The following is a 22,673-nucleotide window of genomic DNA, read 5'->3' as shown; positions in this document are numbered from 1 at the left end:
ATATTGAGAATACTCCAGGTATACAATGATAGGCATGGGAAACTGCTACATGATAATTAAAGTGGTGCTCAACAGAAACAAATACCTCTTGCATATATGATATAATTACAGATATTCCCTAATGGGAATGATAGTCAGCACACAGGGGTACCACAATGTTAATTTAAAATAAACATCATGGGGACAACAAGTCCTAAAGATATATTGTACTTATCTGTCAGATTGTGGTGCTTCGCACAGACGATTAGACCATGATGGTCTGGACTCTCAGATAAGGTTAACAGGCTCTCGACGTGTTTCCCCCATGGACGGGTTCATCAGGAGAGATTGATAACATGGCAGTGGAGAGTTGTCCATCATATGAGGCTCCAACCTTCAGCCTAAAGCACCCCTCCTTAAATACCTATCCATACACATGCAATGAAAGGCAGTTTCCTGTTACAATTACCATTAGCATGAAGAAACTTGTCCTCAAAATCAAACTGCGCATGCTCCAGATGGCCACATGCGCTACACGTATAATAGCAGTCACATGACCAAAAACATGGTAAGCGCGCATTGCGCATGTGTCAACGCCCATCAAGAACAAACATTCCCATCCTCAGTGTGCGATGGAGACACAAGCGCAAGTAACTGCGCATGTCCCAAATGGTAAACACTAGAGCTATGGCAACACAAAAGCCTGTGCAGGTAATGTGATCGATCACAATATTACACAAGCGCTGATATATATATCAGCATGAATGCCATCGCTTTAAGACACAGTGATCATGCGCACTCTGGATTTCAGCCTAGTTAAGATGTAATGTGTCTCTAAATCAATGCGCATGCGCCCTGATGTCTACTACGCAGACACAATAGAGAGTTTATATCACTGATTTCATGGAGACACAGTATTTATATAGGGATACATAATCAGCCATATACTGTAAATAGAAGTGTACAACTTCATCAATAAGAATGATAAATATTATCTGGCAACATAAACATACATGATAACTTACCACTATACAGTAATGAATGGAGGATGGGTGTTAATTAAGCAGGGGGGGGCAAAGGGGAGAACAAATTATTTACATGATATGACTGGTACCTACCATGATCAGTCATGGTTCTGGCTAATAGTGGACAATGAATCCGATAAAACAGCAGTAATTTTGCTGTTCATTAAGGCCATCCGGAACAAAAAGCTGGTGACAGGAAGTAGGGCTTTCCCAGGTTCTCAGGGGAGCCGAGAAGGTCTTCCTTTTGGAAGAAAAAATTCAATAGGGGATGTCCTCTGGGGATAAGAGGAAGTGGGAAGATAGAGGTAAAAGAGAGTCCGGATTCATGTTCGGCGGTCATTCCTCCATTTCCAAGAGGTCCTCACAATGACGCCAAAACAGCAGTAGGGGGGAGGCTTTCCCTCTTTATTCAGGCCTTGGAGAACATCTCCAGCACCTGGGTCTTGGATATAGTAAGAGAAGGCCTGAAAATAGTTTTACCGTCTCTCGCGTCAAACATTTATAATAGCCTCCATAAGATCATCAGCAGGAGAACAACTTGACCTAGAGACAGAGATTCTGGGCCTGGTAGACAAACAGGTTTATGCAAAGTTTTGGGCGAACAAAAAGGAAGGGGATTTTATTCCCCTTTCTTTTTGATAAAGAAGCCGGATGGCTCATTCAGGACAATCCTAAATCTGAGGTCTCAATCGGTGGATAAAAAAATAATGCCTTCAAGATGGAGTCAGTGAATACAGCCTTAAAGCTTTTTCATCACAATTGTTTTATGGTGGTAGTCGACTTAAAGGATGCTTACTATCACATCCCGATCAATCCGGACAATCAGAAATACCTAGGGTGGCCCTGTACATTCAACGAGAAGTCAAGACATTTTCAGTTCTGAGTTCTACACTCTACGTAGGTTGTCCGTAGCCCCTCGAGTGTTCACCAAATTGGTAGCAGAGATGACAGCCTTCTTTCGTATCCAGAACACGGTCATCATTTCTTATCTGGACAACTTTTTAATAATAGGAAGATCGGAGGACCATGCAGTTGAAAGATGTTACAGTAGTCTTTCAAGAGCTGGGCTGGATGATGAACACTCAAAAATCAAGACTGCAACCCCCTAAGGGTGCAGACTTTCTTGTTTCTTGTATTGAACTCCGAGCTGCAGGCTTGTTGCTTGCCCGAGAACTAGGTAGAAAAGGTGGTGAACCTAACCTTGGCAGCCATAGAGCTTCCACAGATGTCCCTGAGGAAAACAATGTCCCTGTTGGGAACCTTTACATCCTGCATCTCATCAGTCAAATGGGCCCAGTTCCATACCAGGCAGCTGCAATGGGTGATACTATCTGCACAGAGATTGCTAAAAGGACGTTTAGAGGGGAAGGTAAATCTTTCTTCAAAGGTCAGGAACTCCCTCAGATGGTGGACAGACAGGGCGAACTTAGCATCAGGAGTCCCATGGGTGAGGCCAGTAAACGACATAATCACAACAGACGCAAGCATCTCAGGTTGGGGGGCACACCAGAGGGGTCGGGCAATTCAGGGGTCTTGAGCTGGAGAGTTCTTCAAATCTTAAAGAATTGTGGGCGGAGGAAAGGGCTCTAGAAAGCTTTCTTCCTCTCCTGGGTCGCCACGTCTGCATTATGTCAGACAACCATTCCACAGTAGCATATATCAATCAGCAGAGGGGAGCGAGGTCCCACTCCCTAATGGAAGCTGCAAACAACATCCTCCAGATGGCTGAACAGCATCCTTTGTCCCTTACAGCACTACACATAAGGGGATCAGAGAACGTTGAGGCAGACATTCTAAGCCGCAAAAAATGAAACGGGGAATGGGCCCTAAATCCCAGAGTGTTCCAGCAGATCATCTATGGGGGTTACCAGAAATAGATGTGTTTGCCAACAGACACAACAGAAAGGTAAAAAGGTTATGTCCTCTGAACCCCAGGGAAAACCCATTTGCAGTAGACTCCATCCATATTCCCTGGAATTTCAGGATTGCTTACGGCTTTCCTCCAATAGCGCTGGTCCCTTGGTCGTGAACATGATCAGGGAGGATCAGGCGAGAGTGATTGCCCCCTTCTGGCCAAAAATATCTTGGTTTTCCCCATTAATAAGTCAAGTCTACTTGTGGGCAGTATGAGACAGCATTGCTAAGTTGTAATTGATGCTCAAGGCCACATAAGTTGAGACAATAACATTTTTTTTTCTTGGAGGGGGGGTTGTATACCCATCACTGTTTTGTTTCAATAAATTGTTTAAGATGAGGAAATCACCATTGCGTGCTTCTACTTAAATGCCCTGCTTTCATGATAAAATATCACTGTAGTAAGAAATTTTTACGTTTTCCATATATTTTGCCCCAAAGTCAAATATCCCTCACTTTTTGTGAATAGTGTGTGCTTCAGGTAAATATAAGTAATGATGTGGATTGACCACTAGGGGGCCGCCACACAGGGCTCATAAAGCTATCTATCACATAATACAAGCAAACATAATGAGAAAGATCAAAGTGCAAAAGCAGCAGTGAAGAGACGGAAAACCATTTATGGAATGTAAAGTGAAGAGATTTAAAGTGATAAGTGTCTACCCATAAAATATGTCCGTGTGCATCTGAAACCTAGATCCGCAGTTCGCGTGGACTTCCTTGGGGGCTGTGTGGCCATGTGGAAGAGTACATTCTCCCATCAGGTGTAGATGATCAATACAGCAATAATCAAATTAAACTCTCAGAATATGGTGATGAAAAAACATTCATTTTTGTAAAAGTTTTTAAAAGTAGCAAAGCATAAAACTACTGTACAAATCTGGTGTTGCTGTAATCATACTAAAGGGGGTTTTACACTAAGCGATATCGCTAGCAATATCGCTAAAACGTCACTGGTTTTGTGACGTTATAGCGATATTGCTAGCGACATCGCTATGTGTGATACTTACCAACGACGGCTCCCCCGCTGTCCATCGCTGATCGCGCGAGAATGTCCGGCTCCATTTCTCGTCGGGAGCTTCCTGCTGAGACTTCCTGCTGTGTGAGACGAGCGACGCGTGGAGGCGGGCGGGAGGACGTCAGGATCGCTGTGTGTGAAAGGTGAGTATCGTGCGCTGCGTCGCTGCTGCATCGCTGTGAGATCTTTCTGTATGAAAGCTCACTAACTCAACTAACAAATTGGACTTATCAATTTTACTGTATGGTTAACTGCAGTAAAAACATTAACTGATTTGCTGGTTTTTGTTCATTTTGCGTCTTAAAAATCAGATTTTAAAAAGCCATCAAAAAAGTTATGTGCCCCAAAATGGTACCAAAATATTCTCCAGCTCGTTGTTCAAAAAATAAGCCCCCATGCCATTTTTTTTTTTGTTTTTTACAGTCGGGCCTTGAATCTGGCTTGTCCCTCAGTTCCCTCACGGGGCAGATCCCGGTAATGTCCATTCTATTTCAGAAGAATTTGGCGTCTCTTCCACAGATCAGTACCATCCTTCAGGGAGTTTCACACTCTGTTCCTGCTTAAAGGGAACCTGTCACCCCCCCCAGGGTGTTTTTAAGTAAAAGAGCCACCTTCAGCAGCTCTAAGGCTGCACTCTGTGAAGGTGGCACTTCTGTTTCTGATCACTAGTAATGCCGAAATATTGACTTGTATAAATTGCTCCTCATACCTGTATTGAGTCCCATAGGAAAGGCGTGTCCCCCTGTATCAGCTGCCTCCCAGCCATCCATCGTCCCCTTGTTGCGTCTGTGCGCCGCCTCCTCCTATGTTGATGTTACATGCTGGCGCCTGCGCTGTGCCAACAGGTCTCGAGCATGCGCAGTGTGCTCTGCCCGGGAACTGACATCAGGCTATTGCGCCTGTGTGTTGTGTAGGCCCCAGATCCTTCCCCGCAGTGTGTTATGATGTATTCACACTGCGGGGCTGGGAAACTGGCGCCTGCGCAATGAGCAACTATAGCTGGTTTAGGGACATAAAAATTGAAAGTTTGAAAATTGCTATTTTTTCTAAATTTTCGCCCAAATTCGATATTTTCACAAACGTAAAACATATTGACCTAAATTTTATCATTAACATAAAGTATAATATGTCATGAAAAAACTCTCCAAATCATTGGGGTTCATTGAAGTGATCCAGAGTTACTACCACTTGAACTGACTGGTCAGATTTATAAAATTTGGCCTGATCATTAAGGTTAAAATTGGCTCAATTACAAAGGGGTTAAACATTCTTGATGCTGGGTCAAAAGCTCTTTTGAATGATGCATGTACAAATAAAAATGTTTTATTATAGTTTAGATTTTTTTGATCTTTGTGTCCCAAATTAGATGTGTCAATGTCTGCCAGGGCGCTGATCCAGCTCTTCCGTACATTAAATCCTCAGATGTTGCAAAAGAAATTTCGGGTAAGTTTTAATTTAGCCTTTTATGAGTGTTTTTACAAAGACCTTTTAATAGCCATATAAGGTCAGTTTTCAAAACTATTTTCAGTCAATGAATCTTTTGTCACCTCTTAATTTTCTGTAATATACTTTTTTACATTACTGAATACTCATGTTAATACAGTTATATTTGGATTAGTTTTTGTCTGCTGTTCAGTAACTTTACTTATAGACTATACGGCTTGATCTTGCTAGCTATAATATAATAATGTTTGTTACTCAACGATAAATTCCTTTTCATTGGGGACTACCCAGGCTGCAAAAATACTGTATGGGAGCTTTGGACCTTCAATACACTCTGCTAATAAAAAAAAATCCCTTTCCACTAGAGTACACAGAAGACCATGAGGGATCATTAGTGATGAGCAAAAGTGCTTGGCATAAGGTGTTATCCAAGCATGCTCGTGTGCTAACCGTGTCTTTGATGTGTTTGAAAAATGTTCTGGTACCCGACAATCGTGCTCCTCCATCACAGTGACATCCCGTTAAAAATATATAAAAACTCGATTCTTAAGGTACTGGTGCATCTCTAAGTGGTCGCTAGTGAGCTGCGACACAGGCAGATCTCACCAGCGACATCGCTGGGGACGGGGGTCGCTACTTACCTGTCACACTGGGCGATCCTGACGTCCTCCCGCCCGGCTCCACGCGTCGCTCGTCTCTCCACAGGAAGCGCCGCAGGAAGCTGACGACAAGAAACGGTTCAGCCTGTTCTCGCGCGATCAGCGATAAGCAGCGGGGGGAGTGGGTCGTAGGTAAGTAACAGACACAGCGATATCGCTAGCAAAATCGCTATAACGTCACAAGTTATAGCGATATTGCTAGAGATATCGCTTAGTGTGACAGGCCCTTAAGGTATTTTATTACGTCTGCTAGAGCCTGTATTCCTTTGGAAAAGTGACACCGCCCCGACAATCCCACTTTGGTTCTCTAAAATAAACGGGATTATGTTAATGGGGGAGCTCACCTAAACGATCAACACCTCTCATGATAAATTCTTTAAAACATGGTTTTAAGGTACTGTCACACTTAGCGATGTACCAGCGATCCCAACCAGCGATATGACGCGGTCAGGATCGCTGGTACATCGCTAAGTGGTCGCTAGTGAGCTGCCACACAGGCAGATCTCACTAGCGACATCGCTGGGGACGGGGATCGCTACTTACCTGTCACACCAGGCGATCCTGCGTCCTCCCGCCCGGCTCCACGCGTCGCTCGTCCTCACAGCAGGAAGCGCCACAGGAAGCTGACGACGAGAAACAGTCCTGGACGTTCTCGCGCGATCAGCGATAAGCAGCGGGGGAGCCGGTCGCTGGTAAGTATCAGACACAGAGATATCGCTAGCAATATCGCTATAACGTCACTAGTTATAGCGATATTGCTAGCGATATCTCTTAGTGTGACATGCCCTTTACTGGCTGTAATTTAAGTCTTAGCTGATTACCTTGACCTTTTAGGGGAAAGATAAGCCTATATCTCAGGATCCTCTCTGACGTTCCCGTCTCCTCAACACCTTACACCCCTCCCCTCAGTACCCTAGTCTTTGTGTGTGTATTTTGTGTTTTTGAATCTTTACTTTTTTTTCTTTTCTCTTTACCATTCCTCTTTATTAATGTAAATGGGCAGGTAATGATTTAACAGTTAATTTGAGTCATCACCTTGCTGTTCTATTCTAAAAAAACATTGAACCAGTGCACAATTGACAATTATATTGTGAAATATATTTTCCTCTTCTACCTTATGTTGATAATATTTCTTGATTTTTTTTTTTTTTTGCGGTTTTGTTTGATTCATTACTTGTGGCACAAATAGTGCCTTCTGTTAAGACTTATGTTTGTATTTCCTTTTCAAAACTCAAAGTTAAATTTATTTAAAAAGAAACCTTATATGCTCGAGTATAAGGCAGATTTTTCAGCACATTCGTGCCCCCCTCGGTTTATACTTGAGTGAGGGTCCCAGAAGATAGAGAGGGTGGGTCACAGGAGGCAGTATCCTGCTGCTGCGGCTAAAGCCTGTGCTCTCTGCTAAAGAGAAATGAATATTCACTTCACTCCCTTGGGAGTGGAGAGAAGTGAATATTCATTTCTCTTAAGTTGCGGGCAAACATGATCGCCTGGCGACTACGGCTGACAGTGTGCGCGCTACTTCATAGCAATGAATATTCACTGCCCTTCACGCACATAGTCCCGGCGTGGAGAGCAGTGAGCTTTCTGGCAGCTGTGCTCTGCTTGTAAGTGGCGCATGATGTCCTGGTCATGCGCTGCTTACAAGCATAAGTCAGCTGTTTGCACCGGAAAAAGATGCTGCAAGGGAGCGCAGGAAGGTAAGTAGGATGGTTTGTTTTGTTTTTTTGTTGGGGGCTAGGGATAAGGAGCCATGCAGACCAGTATAGTGATAAGCCAAGCAGACCAGAATGGGGATGAGGAGCCATGTAGACCAGGATGGGGATGAGGAGCCCATGCGTTACATGCAGCCGCGGGGATTCTAACATATTTTTAGAGCACCCCGAAGACACTCTGTTAGCACACGAGCAAGCCCGGATAACACCTCATCCGACGTTCGCTCACCACTAGTGATCATAGATTAGGCCCCGGTGGAGATGGAGCCCAACCAGTCCACAGCTGTGTTCAGAATATGCAAAAAGAAAAAGGATCCAGTGTTGTAAAATTGTGCTCCCCAATGAACTTGGTAGGGTGTGAAGAGAAAACTTTAAAGCTCACTTGCATACCTGAGGTACAGGGGTTCTTAAGGCATACTATCCAAAAGGGATCCATGGAAATGGAGCATCTTGACATTGCCATAAGCAAGTCACAAGTTGCCACCCTGATGCATTAAATGGTTGTAGCTTTGGGACCTGTCCCAACCACGTGGATGGGGTGGAAGCATTCTTTCATATGGGAATGAAAGAAAAGAAATTTGCTCAGATAGATGAATAAAGGCGGGAACTAGATGAGAGGTAAGCAGAAGAAACCCTTTTAGATAAAAGCACTAGCCACCAAAATTGCTACCTTCCAAAATGAAGTGGAGTCCCCCCACAAAAGCAGTAAAGAGACTGCAGGGAACTGATGCATATTTGACCCCCTAAAATAATGAATCTTGTATCAGGTTTAATATAGCTAAAGTAATTTAAGAGAGAGTGGAGAAGCATTTACCGTATATATTTGAAGAGTCAGTGCTGAAAGATGCAGTGACTAGGAATGTGATCTCACCGAAGAGAGAAAGGAGATAATTATACAGAGGATATGAAAGGTGTCAAGCCAAAACTTTAAAGCAGGAAAAAACATCCAGGATGAAGATTATGAATAGAAAATCAGAATGGCATGCTTAATTGATTCACATAAAGCAGTCATCAGACTGGAGGAAAGGGCCTCAAGCTTATCCTGTGATTGAACCACAAACCTGAAAAGGAACTGGTTGCCCAGACCAATTGGGTTGTGACATTAACCCCTTCACGACCTTTGACGCCACGTAGGCGTCATGAAAAGTCGTGCCAGAACGACCCATGACGCCTATGTGGCGTCATGACTTTAAAGCCCCCCTGCGGGTCGGGTGACCTAGGTCACTGAAATGTCACCCGACCCGCAGATACAGGGGTCTATGTTCTTCGCCACAGGGGGCGTGGCTTCGCCCCCACGTGGCTACGATCGCTCTGATTGGCTGTTAAAAGTGAAACAGCCAATCAGAGCGATAGTAATATTTCATCAATGAAAATTGATGAAATATTACAATCCAGCCATGGCCGATGCTGCTGTAGCATCGGACATGGCTGGAGACACCGATTCCACCCCCCCCCCCACCGGCGATCGCCCCCCCCCCCCCCCCCGCAACTGAATGACAGCGGCGATCTGCCGCCGCTGTCATCTGCCCCCCTCCCATTCCCTCTGCTCCCCGTCAGCTTCCGATAACCCCCTCACCCCCTCTCACCTCCCCCGGCACCTTCTAAGTCCCCCTGTCGCTCCCGGTGTCCGGCGGGTCCGGTTCATGGGCGACGCCATTTTGGGAAAATGGCGGGCGCATGCGCAGTGCGCCCGCCCGAATCTGCCGGCTGCAGATTCCATTCTTTCATTTTGATCACTCTCACAGTGATCAAAATGAAAGAAAAAGTAAATAAACCCCCCGATTAACACCCCCATAGGTAGGCACAACTAATAAAGTAAAGAAAATATTTTTATTTTTCCATTAGGGTTAGGGTTGAAAAGAGGGTTAGGGTTGAAAAGAGGGTTAGGGTTGAAAAGAGGGTTAGGGTTGGAAAGAGGGTTAGGGTTGGAAAGAGGGTTAGGGTTAGGGTTGGAAAGAGGGTTAGGGTTGGAAAGAGGGTTAGGGTTGGAAAGAGGGTTAGGGTTGAAGTAGGGTTAGGGTTGGAATTAGGGTTAGGGTTGGAATTAGGGTTAGAATTAGGGTTAAGGTTGGAATTAGGGTTAGCGTTGGAATTAGGGTTAGCGTTGGAATTAGGGTTAGGCTTGTGGTTAGGGATGTGTTAGGGCTGTGGTTAGGGGTGTGTTGGGGTTAGGGTTGGAGTTAGAATTGAGGGGTTTCCACTGTTTAGGCACATCAGGGGGTCTCCAAACGCGACATGGTGCAACCATTGATTCCAGCCAATTTTGCGTTCAAAAAGTCAAACGGTGCACCCTCCCTTCCAAGCCCTGACATGTGCCCAAACAGTGGTTTACCCCAACATATGGGGTATCAGCGTACTCAGGAAAAATTGCACAACAACTTTTGGGGACTAATTTCTCATGTTACCCTTGGGAAAATAAAAAATTGGGGGCTAAAAAATTATTTTTGTGGAAAAAAATGATTTTTTCATTTTCACGTCTCTGCATTATAAACTTCTGTGAAGCACTTGGGGGTTCAAAGTGCTCACAACACATCTTACATACGTTCCTTGGAAGGTCTAGTTTCCAAAATGGGGTCACTTATGGGGGGTTTCCACTGTTTAGGCACATCAGGGGCTCTGCAAACGTAATTACGACCGCAGACTATTCCATCAAAGTCTGCATTTCAAAACGTCACTACTTCCATTCCGAGCCCTGACGTGTGCCCAAACAATGGTTCCCCCCCACATATGGGGTACCAGCGTACTCAGGACAAACTGGACAACAACTTTTGGGGTCCAATTTCTCCTGTTACCCTTGTGAAAATAAAAAATTGCGAGCTAAAAAATCATTTTTTGAGGGAAAAAAAATTATTTTTTTATTTTAATGGCTCTGCGTTATCTTCTGTGAAGCACTTGGGGGTTCAGTGTGCTCACCACACATCTAGGCAACTTCCTTATGGGGTCTAGTTTCCAAAATGGGGTCACTTGTGGGGGGTTTCCACAGTTTAGGTACATCAAGGGCTCTGCAAATGTAACATGATGCCCGCAGACCATGCCATCAAAGTCAGCATTTCAAAATGTCACTACTTCACTTCCGAGCCCTGGCGTGTGCCCATACAGTGGTTTCCCCCCAACATATGGGGTATCAGCGTACTCAGGACAAACTGTACAACAATTTTGGGGTCCAATTTCTCCTGTTACCCTTGTGAAAATAAAAAATTGCGAGCTAAAAAAATCATTTTTTGAGGAAAAAAAAATTTTTTTTTATTTTAATGGCTCTGCGTTATCTTCTGTGAAGCACTTGGGGGTTCAGTGTGCTCACCACACATCTAGGCAACTTCCTTATGGGGTCTAGTTTCCAAAATGGGGTCACTTGTGGGGGGTTTCTACAATTTAGGTACATCAAGGGCTCTGCAAATGTAACATGATGCCCGCAGACCATGCCATCAAAGTCAGCATTTCAAAATGTCACTACTTCCCTTCCGAGCCCTGACGTGTGCCCAAACAGTGGTTTCCCCCCCACATATGGGGTACCAGCGTACTCAGGACAAACTGTACAACAACTTTTGGGGTCCAATTCATCCTGTTACTCTTGTGAAAAAAAATTGCGGGCTAAAAATCTTTTTTTTTTTTTTTTTTTTTTTTTTTTGAGGAAAAAAAATGATTTTTTATTTTCACGGCTCTGCGTTATAAACTTCTGTGAAGCACTTGGGGGTTCAAGGTGCTCACCACACATCTAGATAAGTTCCTTGGGGGGTCTAGTTTCCAAAATGAGGTCACATGCGGGGAGTTTCTACTGTTTAGGCACACAGGGGCTCTGCAAATGTAACATGACACCCTCAGACCATGCCATCAAAGTCAGCATTTCAAAATGTCACTACCTCCCTGCTGAGCCCCGACGTGTGCCCAAACAGTGGTCCCCCCACATATGGGGTACCAGTGTACTAAGGACTAAAGGCCCTTTTACATTTAGCGATGCACCAGCGATCTGACCAGCGATCTGACCCGGTCAGGATCGCTGGTGCATCGCTAAATGATCGCTAGTGAGCTTTCATACAGAAAGATCTCACAGCGATGCAGCAGCGACGCAGGGCACGATACTTACCATTCACACACAGCGATCCAGACGTCCTCCTGCCCACCTCCACGCGTCGCTCGTCGTCACAGCTGGAAGTCTCAGCAGGAAGCGCCCGACGAGAAATGGAGCCGGACATTCTCGCGCGATCAGCGATGGACAGCGGGGGAGCCGGTCGCTGGTAAGTATCACACATAGCGATATCGCTAGCAATATCGCTATAACGTCACAAAACCAGTGACGTTTTAGCGATATTGCTAGCGATATCGCTTAGTGTAAAACCCCCTTAACTGTACAACAACTTTTGGGGTCCAATTTATCCTGGTACCCCTGTGAAAATAAAAAATTGCGGACTAAAAATATTTTTTTTAAGAAAAAAAAATATTTTTTATTTTCACGGCTCTACGTTATAAACATCTGGGGGTTCAAAGTGCTCACTATGCATCTAGATAAGTTCCTTAGGGGGTCTAGTTTCCATAATGGGGTCATTTGTGGGGCAGCTCCAAAGTTTAGGCACACAGGGGCTCTCCAAACACGGCATGGTGTCCGCTAACGATTGGAGCTAATTTTCATTTCAAAAAGTCAAATGGCACTCCTTCCCTTCTGAGCCCTGCCGTGCGCCCAAACAGTGGTTCCCCCCCACATATGGGGTACCAGCGTACTCAGGACAAACTGGACAACAACTTTTGTGGTCCAATTTCTCCTGTTACCCTTGTGAAAATAAATAATAGCATGCTAAAAAATCATTTTTGAGGAAAAAAAATGATTTTTTATTTTCACTGCTCTACGTTATAAACTTTTGTGAAGCACTTGGGGGTTCAAAGTGCTCCCTACACATCTAGATAAGTTCCTTAAGGGGTCTAGTTTCCAAAATGGTGTCACTTGTGGGGGAGCTCCAATGTTTAGGTACACAGGGGCTCGCCAAACGCGACATGGTGTCCGATAACGATTGGAGCGAATTTTCCATTCAAAAAGTCAAATGGTGCTCCTTCCCTTCCGGGCCCTGCCATGCGCCCAAACAGTGGTTTATGACCACATATGAGGTATTGGAGTACTCAGGAGAAATTGTCCAACAAATTTTAGGATCCATTTTATCCTGTTGCCCACGTGAAAATGAAAAAACTGAGGCTAAAAGATAATTTTTGTGAAAAAAAATAAGTACTTTTTTTTTTTTTTACGGATCAATTTGTGATGCACCTGGGGGTTCAAAGTGATCACTATGCATCTAGATAAGTTTCTTGGGGGGTCTATTTTCCAAAATGGGGTCACTTGTGGGGAAGTTCCAGTGCTTAGGCGCACAGCGACTCTCCAAACGCGACATGGCAAGCGCTAAATATTCCAGCATATTTTCCATTCAAAAAGTCAAATGTGCTCCTTCCCTTCCGAGCCCTGCCGTGCGCCCAAACAGTGGTTTATGACCACATATGAGGTATCGGTGTACTCAGGAGAAATTGCCCAACAAATTTTAGTATCCATTTTATCCTGTAGCCCGTGTGAAAATGAAAAAAATTAATGATAAAAGTAAATTTGTGGTGCAAAAAATAAAATGTCCATTTTTTCCTTCCACGTTGCTTTAGTTCCTGTGAAGCACCTGAAGGGTTAATAATCTCCTAGAATGTAGTTTTGAGTAGCTTGAGGGGTGCAGTTTTTAGAATGGTGTCACTTTTGGGTATTTTCTGCCATATAGACCCCTCAAAGTGACTTCAAATGTGAGGTGGTCCCTAAAAAAAATGGTTTTGTAAATATTGTTGTAAAAATGAGAAATTGCTGGTCAACTTTTAACCCTTATAACTTCCTAACCAAAAAAAAAATTGTTTCCAAAATTGTGCTGATGTAAAGTAGACATGTGGGAAATGTTATTTAGTAACTATTTTGTGTCACATCACTCTCTGGTTTAACAGAATAAAAATTCAAAATTTGAAAATTGCGAAATTTTCAAAATTTTCGCCAAATTTCTGTTTTTTTTACAAATAAACTCGAAAATTATCGACCTAAGTTTACCACTAACATGAAGCCCAATATGTCATGAAAAAACAATCTCAGAATCGCTAAGATGCGTTGAAGCGTTCCAGAGTTATTACCTCATAAAGGGACACTGGTCAGAATTGCAAAAAATGGCCAGGTCATTAAGGTCAAAATAGGCTGGGTCATGAAGGGGTTAAAGTGTTAAAGTTATTCACAGAAGGAAGAAATAAGCTTTGCTTCTTGCTGGCAATCCAAACATTCTATCACTATTCAAAAGTGTTGTACCCAAAAAATCTGATCAAGGTGTCCTTTATTACACACGACTTTTTTCCAGAGGACTAGAAATTGCTATTCCTCAGAGGAGAAAGTCCAATCATGTGATAGCTTGATAACCATATTAACTAAGTTTGTAGAGTGTTTTGATATTCAGGAAAAATGGACCCTAAAGGCTGTGAAATGCCTAAACTAACAAACTGGAGTGGGTGTTCACCGGATCCTTGCTACTTGTATCCGTGCTCTGGATGCAGCAGTGCTGTCATATCGACAATGCTGTGGCCAAATGCTGAGGTTACCAACTCATGCCGTCTACCTCATATGCACTGTTGATGTGACGTCAACGCTGCGGCCAAAACAAATTGAAGCAGTGGGGTGCTGATGTTGGACCCGGGGAGGGTGAGCCCTTGATATGTTATGTTAGGTATTTTACAGCATTTTATATATTTTAATTTCCTGAAAGTGGAAAACCCCTTTTAAGCCAAGACAGTCATAAGGTCCCCTATTATGCAGTTAATTGTCTGACGAGTTAGATGTAACAAAACTCCGCCTAGGTAAGGTGGGAAATTTGACATTCTATAAAGCTTGCATCACCTGTATAGGCATAGTGGGTACAACATTCAACAAAATTCCGTGAGGGTAATGGGGCTCTGATGGCAACCAGGAATGGTGGGTGATCCCATGGCTGGTGCGTTGCAGAGAAACTAGGCTGTTCAGGTCCACTTTATTTTCACTGCTTCACACCTAGTGATCATCAATGCCTCCCTTTTGTGGGGGAGAAAATAAACTAATAAAAGTGGAGACCGTGCTTTTTGCTTACCCTAAGATGATCATTCCAGTGTCTGCAGGTGGGATATAGCCTACAGAGGAGGATCAATGACTTTTGCCTTGGTGTCCACCATCTAGTTGAAGCCGCCTATACCCACAGTCTTTATTACCCCTGAGGACATATATGAAAAGTGAGGTTTTGTGTTGTATGAGTTCTTTTCACGTTCTAAGCATTTTAATACATTTACACAGGGTAAACCAACAGAAGCATCTACAGAGGCAAAAATTCATGCTTATGGAGAATTGGTTGCAAAAGACTATATTCCTGGAGCTGAGGTGTTGGAAGTTGAAAATAACGCAACAGAAGAAGCAGGGGAAGATGGTAATTAAAGACACAAAATGGCAATGACACATTTGTTAGACCTTTGAAAAAATATTAACTTAGTATATGTTGCGTTCTCAGATGGCTGGGAAAGTGCAAGCCTCAGTGATGATGATGAAGATGGGGAGTGGATTGATGTCCATCACTCATCTGATGAGGAACAAAAGGAGGTTGTAAGTATTGAACTTTGGTTTAATATTTCCCTATTTTAAAGATCACCATTAGGGCTCGCTCACAAGACCGTATTTTTTTTTGTCCAAGTGGCTGTCCATGGAAAAAACAGAACACACAGACCAATGTTATTCAATGGGACCATCCAGAGCGATTTTTATCACTATCTGTGTGTCTGTGTGAGAAAATTGCAGCATGCACTAATCTATTCCATAAATCAGATGAGACTCACCCGTTCAAGTCTGTGTGCGTAATAAATAAAGAAATCTGATGGCATACGGAGCCACAATATAGCATCTGATTTGTATGGATACATAGCAATTCTGTAACATAGGAAACTGTAAATGGTCCTGTAAGTTATTAATTAGTGCTGCCATAAAATAAATGAATTGCATATGGATTGACAGCCAGAAAATTGGGATGATATTTTTTTTCTCACCTATCACTGATATTATTTTAATATGCCCTTGTGAACCTTCCCTCAAATATAATTATATTGCAGTAAAAAGGCAATACAGTGCACCATCTAATAGACTCTTTTGATATGTAATGACTGGTAATAGTCATTATAGTTATGAGAGAGCCGTGCTAAATACAGGTCATGGGCATAGCCATCTTTTGGATTGGCAGCTCCTCCTGCTGTGTTGTTGTAGGAAATGAACCCCGGATTTCAGGCTATTTGTTATCAGCAGTGTCATTACTGGCAAAATCTGGTGGCTGTTAATGCTATGTCCATGTATCTTATGTATCCAAGCCTACTGCATGTGATGTGTCAATTGAGCTGTTGTATCTAAGCCGATCATGTTTTGTACAGTGCTGATTCACATATATATATATTCTCATTGCATTCAGTTACTGTTATTTATCAGTTATGATGTTTGATACTACATTGGTGAACAATAATTTGAGCACATGATATTTCAGTCAGTGCTAGTTAATCTGTGTCTTTAAAGTTAGATTTATATTCTTACACTACATTGTGCATTGCATTAAGGGAAACCATACCAGTCACCAAAAAAAACTGTATTTTGATGGGATTGCCAACAAGAGCAGTCATTATAATGAGGCAGGCACAATCACATCTGTCGTCTTAGGTGGACACAGGTGTGATCTACCACCTAATAAGATGGACACAGCTGGATCGAAGGTCAGGCGGAGTACAACGTGACTTCATCTGCCTCATAAAGAGACTTATTCTGTCCGGGGTTCCTTCTGTATCCCTTTCTTTGGGTATTTTTATGCTACCACACACATAGTGCTCTTAGTATAGAATGAATGTGAACTAGGATCTAAAGGCCCCGGCAGCGAGAGACCAGCGATCAGCGACGCTGTTTTCTAATGTAAACATCGGGTATCCAGGAGCCGCGGCTCCTGGATACCCGCTGTTTACCTTGGAAACCGGCGTACACGCTGTTAACCAAGGTAAACAGCGGGTATCTAGAAGTCGCGTGGCTCCTAGATACTCGACGTTTACATTAGAAACCAGCATCCAGCGTCGCTGGTCCTGATCGCTGGGGCTGTCTAACGATGTCCCAGCAATCCCATCATGTCGGATTGTTGGTGGGATCACTGGGACATCGTTATGTGTAACGGGAGCTTAAGTGTCTAAGGGTATGTGTCGACGCTGCGTACTGGCAGCGCTTTGGACGCAGCGGAAACCCCACTCCACCCATAGCGCTGCCCCCTGTTGTACGCACGGTGATTCCAGATATGTTCATTGATCACATGCGGAATCACTGCATCGTATCCATAGACTAGATTATTTATCTTGTGGAGACAGAGCGTCTCCGCAAGATAAATAGACATGATGCGGTCTGGAAAGACGCGCCGCATGTCTGGATACGCAGGGCCGCCGGATGCGGCCCTGCACGCATAGTGGAGACGGGAGTTCATAAAATCCCCTCAACTATGCTGTAATATCAGGCCACTGTAGATTGGACACTCCGGCTGTCACATGTGCTCAGTGTGAACCTGCTTCCATCTGTGAAGAGCACAGGGTGCCATTCGCGAATTTGCCAATCCTGGTGTTCTGTGGCAAATGCCAAGCGTCCTGCACGACGTTGGGCTGTGTGCACAACCCCCATCTGTGGTCGTCGGGCCCTCAAACCATCCTCATGGAGTCGGTTTCTAAGTGTTTGTGCAGACACATGCACATTTGTGGCCTGCTGGAGGTCATATTGCTGAGCTCTGGCAGTGCTCCTCCTGTTTCTCCTTGCACAAAGGCGGAAGTAGCGGTCCTGCTGCTGGGTTGTTGCACTCCTATGACCCCCTCCACGTCTCCTGGTGTACTGGCCTGTCTCCTGGTAGTGCCTCTGGACACTGCTCTGACAGACACAGCAAATCTTGCCACAGCTCGCATTGATGTGCCATCCTGGTTGAACTACACTACCTGAGCCACTTTTGTGGGTTGTAGAGTCCGTCTCATGCTACCACGAGTGTGAAAGCACAAGCAACATTCAAAAGTGACCAAAACATCAGCCAGAAAGCAAGTGTTCCCTTTATTTTTTTGAGCAGTGTATATATGTATTTCAATTGACATTAATTTATAAATGAATATAGAATATCATGCCTATATTTAATCACAGATGGACTTAAGTCCAAAGAAAAAGAAGGGCAACTCAGTACTAAAGCATACAACAGAGACACAATTGAGTTCAAAAACGCCCAATAAATAAGAAACATTGTTCAATATAAAGTACACACAGAATAGTATCTTGTGCAAAAAGTATAAATATTGTATTAGATTATTAGGTCATTAAAATATCAGTAATTACAAAATATGAGTCAGTACATTGGTGAAAGACAACATGGCCAGAACACTCGGTATAGTTACGGTGATCAGGTGAATGAGGGCTACCAAAAGGAAATTATAGGGGGGATGGGTATCCCCAAGTCCTAAATTGGGCACATAGTCAAAAGCTATGTATCAATATGGATGCATGTGATGCCCTGACTGGGGTAAGTACTAAAGTGTACTATTACACGGCTCAGTAGCCAACCCATCAGTCCCATAGTAAATTCCTGAGCTCCCAAAAATTCAACCATCAATAAAAGTCATAAAAGGATTTTTTCTTACCCATAGTGGTAATACCGGGGGTCCCGCCACCGCCGCTACGCGTTTCGCACACAACGGGCTTCCTCGGGGGGCCGTATGGCTAATAGTCAGGCTGAGGGATCTTTTATAATGAACCTGAAGTGAGTGCCAGTTCAATTTTAGTGCGCGCGGCCATTTTGGACGCCGGCGCATGCACAGTGGATCCTTCAGTCCCGTCGCGTCACTTCCGGCCATCCCGGAAGTCGGCGCACGTCAGAGCTCACATGGTAACCATGGGAACCCGACGCAGCGCTGCCACCGTTAGGATGCCTTATGCAACGCGACAGGCGCGTCCACCACGCAGGCGCAGACCAATGCCTGCCATCTGCTGCTCACAGCACTAAACATACAGTGGGGAAAAAAAGTATTTAGTCAGTCAGCAATAGTGCAAGTTCCGCCACTTAAAAAGATGAGAGGCGTCTGTAATTTACATCATAGGTAGACCTCAACTATGGGAGACAAACTGAGAAAAAAAAATCCAGAAAATCACATTGTCTGGTTTTTTTTTCATTTTATTTGCATATTATGGTGGAAAATAAGTATTTGGTCAGAAACAAAATTTCATCTCAATACTTTGTGATATATCCTTTGTTGGCAATGACAGAGGTCAAACGTTTTCTGTAAGTCTTCACAAGGTTGCCACACACTGTTGTTGGTATGTTGGCCCATTCCTCCATGCATATCTCCTCTAGAGCAGTGATGTTTTTGGCTTTTCGCTTGGCAACACGGACTTTCAACTCCCTCCAAAGGTTTTCTATAGGGTTGAGATCTGGAGACTGGCTAGGCCACTCCAGGACCTTGAAATGCTTCTTACGAAGCCACTCCTTCGTTGCCCTGGCGGTGTGCTTTGGATCATTGTCATGTTGAAAGACCCAGCCACGTTTCATCTTCAATGCCCTTGCTGATGGAAGGAGGTTTGCACTCAAAATCTCATGATACATGGCCCCATTCATTCTTTCATGTACCCGGATCAGTCGTCCTGGCCCCTTTGCAGAGAAACAGCCCCAAAGCATGATGTTTCCACCACCATGCTTTACAGTAGGTATGGTGTTTGATGGATGCAACTCAGTATTCTTTTTCCTCCAAACACGACAAGTTGTGTTTCTACCAAACAGTTCCAGTTTGGTTTCATCAGACCATAGGACATTCTCCCAAAACTCCTCTGGATCATCCAAATGCTCTCTAGCAAACTTCAGACGGGCCCGGACATGTACAGGCTTAAGCAGTGGGACACGTCTGGCACTGCAGGATCTGAGTCCATGGTGGCGTAGTGTGTTACTTATGGTAGGCCTTGTTACATTGGTCCCAGCTCTCTGCAGTTCATTCACTAGGTCCCCCCGCGTGGTTCTGGGATTTTTGCTCACCGTTCTTGTGATCATTCTGACCCCACGGGGTGGGATTTTGCGTGGAGCACCAGATCGAGGGAGATTATCAGTGGTCTTGTATGTCTTCCATTTTCTAATTATTGCTCCCACAGTTGATTTCTTCACTCCAAGCTGGTTGGCTATTGCAGATTCAGTCTTCCCAGCCTGGTGCAGGGCTACAATTTTGTTTCTGGTGTCCTTTGACAGCTCTTTGGTCTTCACCATAGTGGAGTTTGGAGTCAGACTGTTTGAGGGTGTGCACAGGTGTCTTTTTATACTGATAACAAGTTTAAACAGGTGCCATTACTACAGGTAATGAGTGGAGGAAAGAGGAGACTCTTAAAGAAGAAGTTACAGGTCTGTGAGAGCCAGAAATCTTGATTGCTTGTTTCTGACCAAATACTTATTTTCCACCATAATATGCAAATAAAATGAAAAAAAAACAGACAATGTGATTTTCTGGATTTTTTTTTCTCAGTTTGTCTCCCATAGTTGAGGTCTACCTATGATGTAAATTACAGACGCCTCTCATCTTTTTAAGTGGTGGAACTTATACGATGGACTACTTGCTAGAGATGGGGTGCACCTTACGAAGACTGGAAAGCATGTATTTGGAAGTCGCCTTGCTACACTTGTAAGGAGAGCTTTAAACTAGAACAACATGGGAAGGGAAGCAAAAGACCAGAAAAAGCCATACACCTGACAAATGCTATTGAGAACTCTGCTATTAGAAGTGGAAAGGAAGAACAAAGACGAAAGAATCTAATTAATAAAAATATTGGAGAAAGAGAAACCAATCACAAACTAAAATGTTTCTATACTAATGCACAAAGCATGGGCAACAAACAAGGAGAATTAGAACTACTAACACAGGAAAAGAAATATGATGTCATTGGAATCACTGAAACTTGGTGGGACAATACACATGATTGGAATACAAGACTAGAAGGATACAACTTATTTGCAAGAAACAGACTTGATAAACGAGGAGGGGGTGTCGCATTGTATGTTCGAAACGCGTATATCTGCACAGAGATTGAAGCTTCAGAGACTGGGAGTTCTGTGGAAACTGTTTGGGTAAGAATACAAGGACAGAACAATGGAAAGGACACCATTGTAGGCATTTACTACAGGCCGCCTGTGCAAGCCGAAGATATAGATGAACTCTTTATGCATCAGATGGCCAAGTTCTCCAAAAAATATGACATGGTTGTCATGGGAGATTTCAACTATCCAGACATTTGTTGGGAATCTCTCTCAGGCAAAACTAACAGGTCAAGGAAATTCTTATCCTCTGTTGCTGACAACTTTATCTTCCAAAAGGTAAGGGAGAAAACAAGGGGAACTGCTACCTTGGATCTAATCCTTATAAACAGGGAGGAAATGGTTGAGGAGGTAAAAGTGGCTGGGACCCTAGGAGGTAGCGACCATGCTATTTTAGAATTTTGGATAACTAGAGGTGGAAGACCTGTGAAGACTCAGACGTCAAGGTTAGATTTCAGAAAGGCAGATTTTAAGGGATTCAGAAAGAGAATTGGAGGGATCCAATGGCTGGATATCCTTAAAGACAAAAATGTCCAGGAAGGATGGGAAATCTTGAAAAATGAAATTCTCAATGCACAGTTGTTAACAATTCCAAAAAGAGGGAAGAATAGGAAGCATTTAAGGAAACCAGGATGGATGAACACAGAACTTAAGCACATGCTAAAAAGGAAGAAAAAAATGTTTATAAAATGGATAGAGGGAGGCATATCTAAAGAAGAATATAATGCTGTCTGCAGAACCTGCAGGGCACAAATCAGATTATCTAAAGCTGAAAATGAACTGAGGCTTGCAAGAGATGTCAAAAGCAATAATAAAGGATTTTGGGGATATGTCAAAAGTAAAAGAAAAGTCAAAGATGCTATAGTATTTTTACAGGATGAAAATGATGAAATGGTAAGACAGGATGTTGAGAAGGCTGAACTTTTAAATTCCTATTTTGCATCTGTTTTCTCTCAGAAAGGAAATGCAACATCAACTGTTATTCACTGTCCTATTAAGGGAATAGAAGAATCCAGGATATCTATAAACAGAAAGATAGTGAGGAAACACTTAGCTAACCTAAATGAATTCAAGTCTCCAGGTCCAGATGAATTACACCCCAGAGTACTGAAGGAGATAGCAGAAGAAATTTTTGAACCCCTCTCCATAATCTTTGAAAATTCTTGGAGAACAGGAGAAGTGCCAGAAGACTGGAGAAGAGCAAATGTTGTTCCTATCTTCAAAAAGGGGAAGAAGGTGGACCCAGGCAACTATAGGCCGGTGAGTCTGACTTCTATACCAGGAAAGATCTTTGAACAAATTATTAAACAACATGTATGTCAATACCTGGATAAGAATGAAGTGATTAAACAGAGTCAGCATGGGTTTGTAACTAATAAGTCATGTCAGACTAACTTAATTTCCTTCTATGACGGTATCACTGATTGGGTGGATCAAGGAAATGCTGTAGATATAGTATATCTTGACTTCAGCAAAGCATTTGACAAAGTCTCTCATACAATCCTTATTGAAAAAATGACTAAGTATGGAATGGACAAGGCAACTGTTAGGTGGATTCATAACTGGCTTAGTGATCGGACCCAAAGAGTGGTCGTAAATGGCTGCACATCCAGTTGGAAGAATGTCTCAAGTGGGGTACCACAGGGCTCTGTCCTGGGCCCTGTATTGTTCAACATCTTTATCAACGATTTAGATGAAGGAATTGAGGGTAAACTGATTAAATTTGCTGATGACACAAAGCTAGGAGGGATAGCTAATACTAGAGAGGAGAGAGAGAGGATTCAAAAAGATTTAAATAAACTGGA

General features: G+C 43.4%; 1 protein-coding gene across 3 annotated transcripts in view; it reads left to right on the top strand.

Moving 5' to 3' along the window:
- The window catches only part of SDAD1 (SDA1 domain containing 1), a 204,422-nt gene that overhangs the window by 92,002 nt on the left and 89,747 nt on the right, over nucleotides 1–22,673 (top strand). For all 3 annotated transcript variants that reach the window (XM_073541097.1, XM_073541116.1, XM_073541107.1), the window contains exons 16-18: nucleotides 5,303–5,379; nucleotides 15,066–15,195; nucleotides 15,277–15,368. In XM_073541097.1, the coding sequence (XP_073397198.1) occupies nucleotides 5,303–5,379; nucleotides 15,066–15,195; nucleotides 15,277–15,368 (299 nt within the window). The remainder of the gene's footprint in view (nucleotides 1–5,302; nucleotides 5,380–15,065; nucleotides 15,196–15,276; nucleotides 15,369–22,673) is intronic.

This window comes from Dendrobates tinctorius, unplaced genomic scaffold, assembly GCF_039654945.1.
Source record: "Dendrobates tinctorius isolate UK_male_01 unplaced genomic scaffold, ASM3965494v1 ptg000011l, whole genome shotgun sequence".
Taxonomy (NCBI): Eukaryota; Metazoa; Chordata; class Amphibia; order Anura; family Dendrobatidae; genus Dendrobates; species Dendrobates tinctorius.
This window is presented reverse-complemented; position numbering and strand designations above follow the sequence as displayed.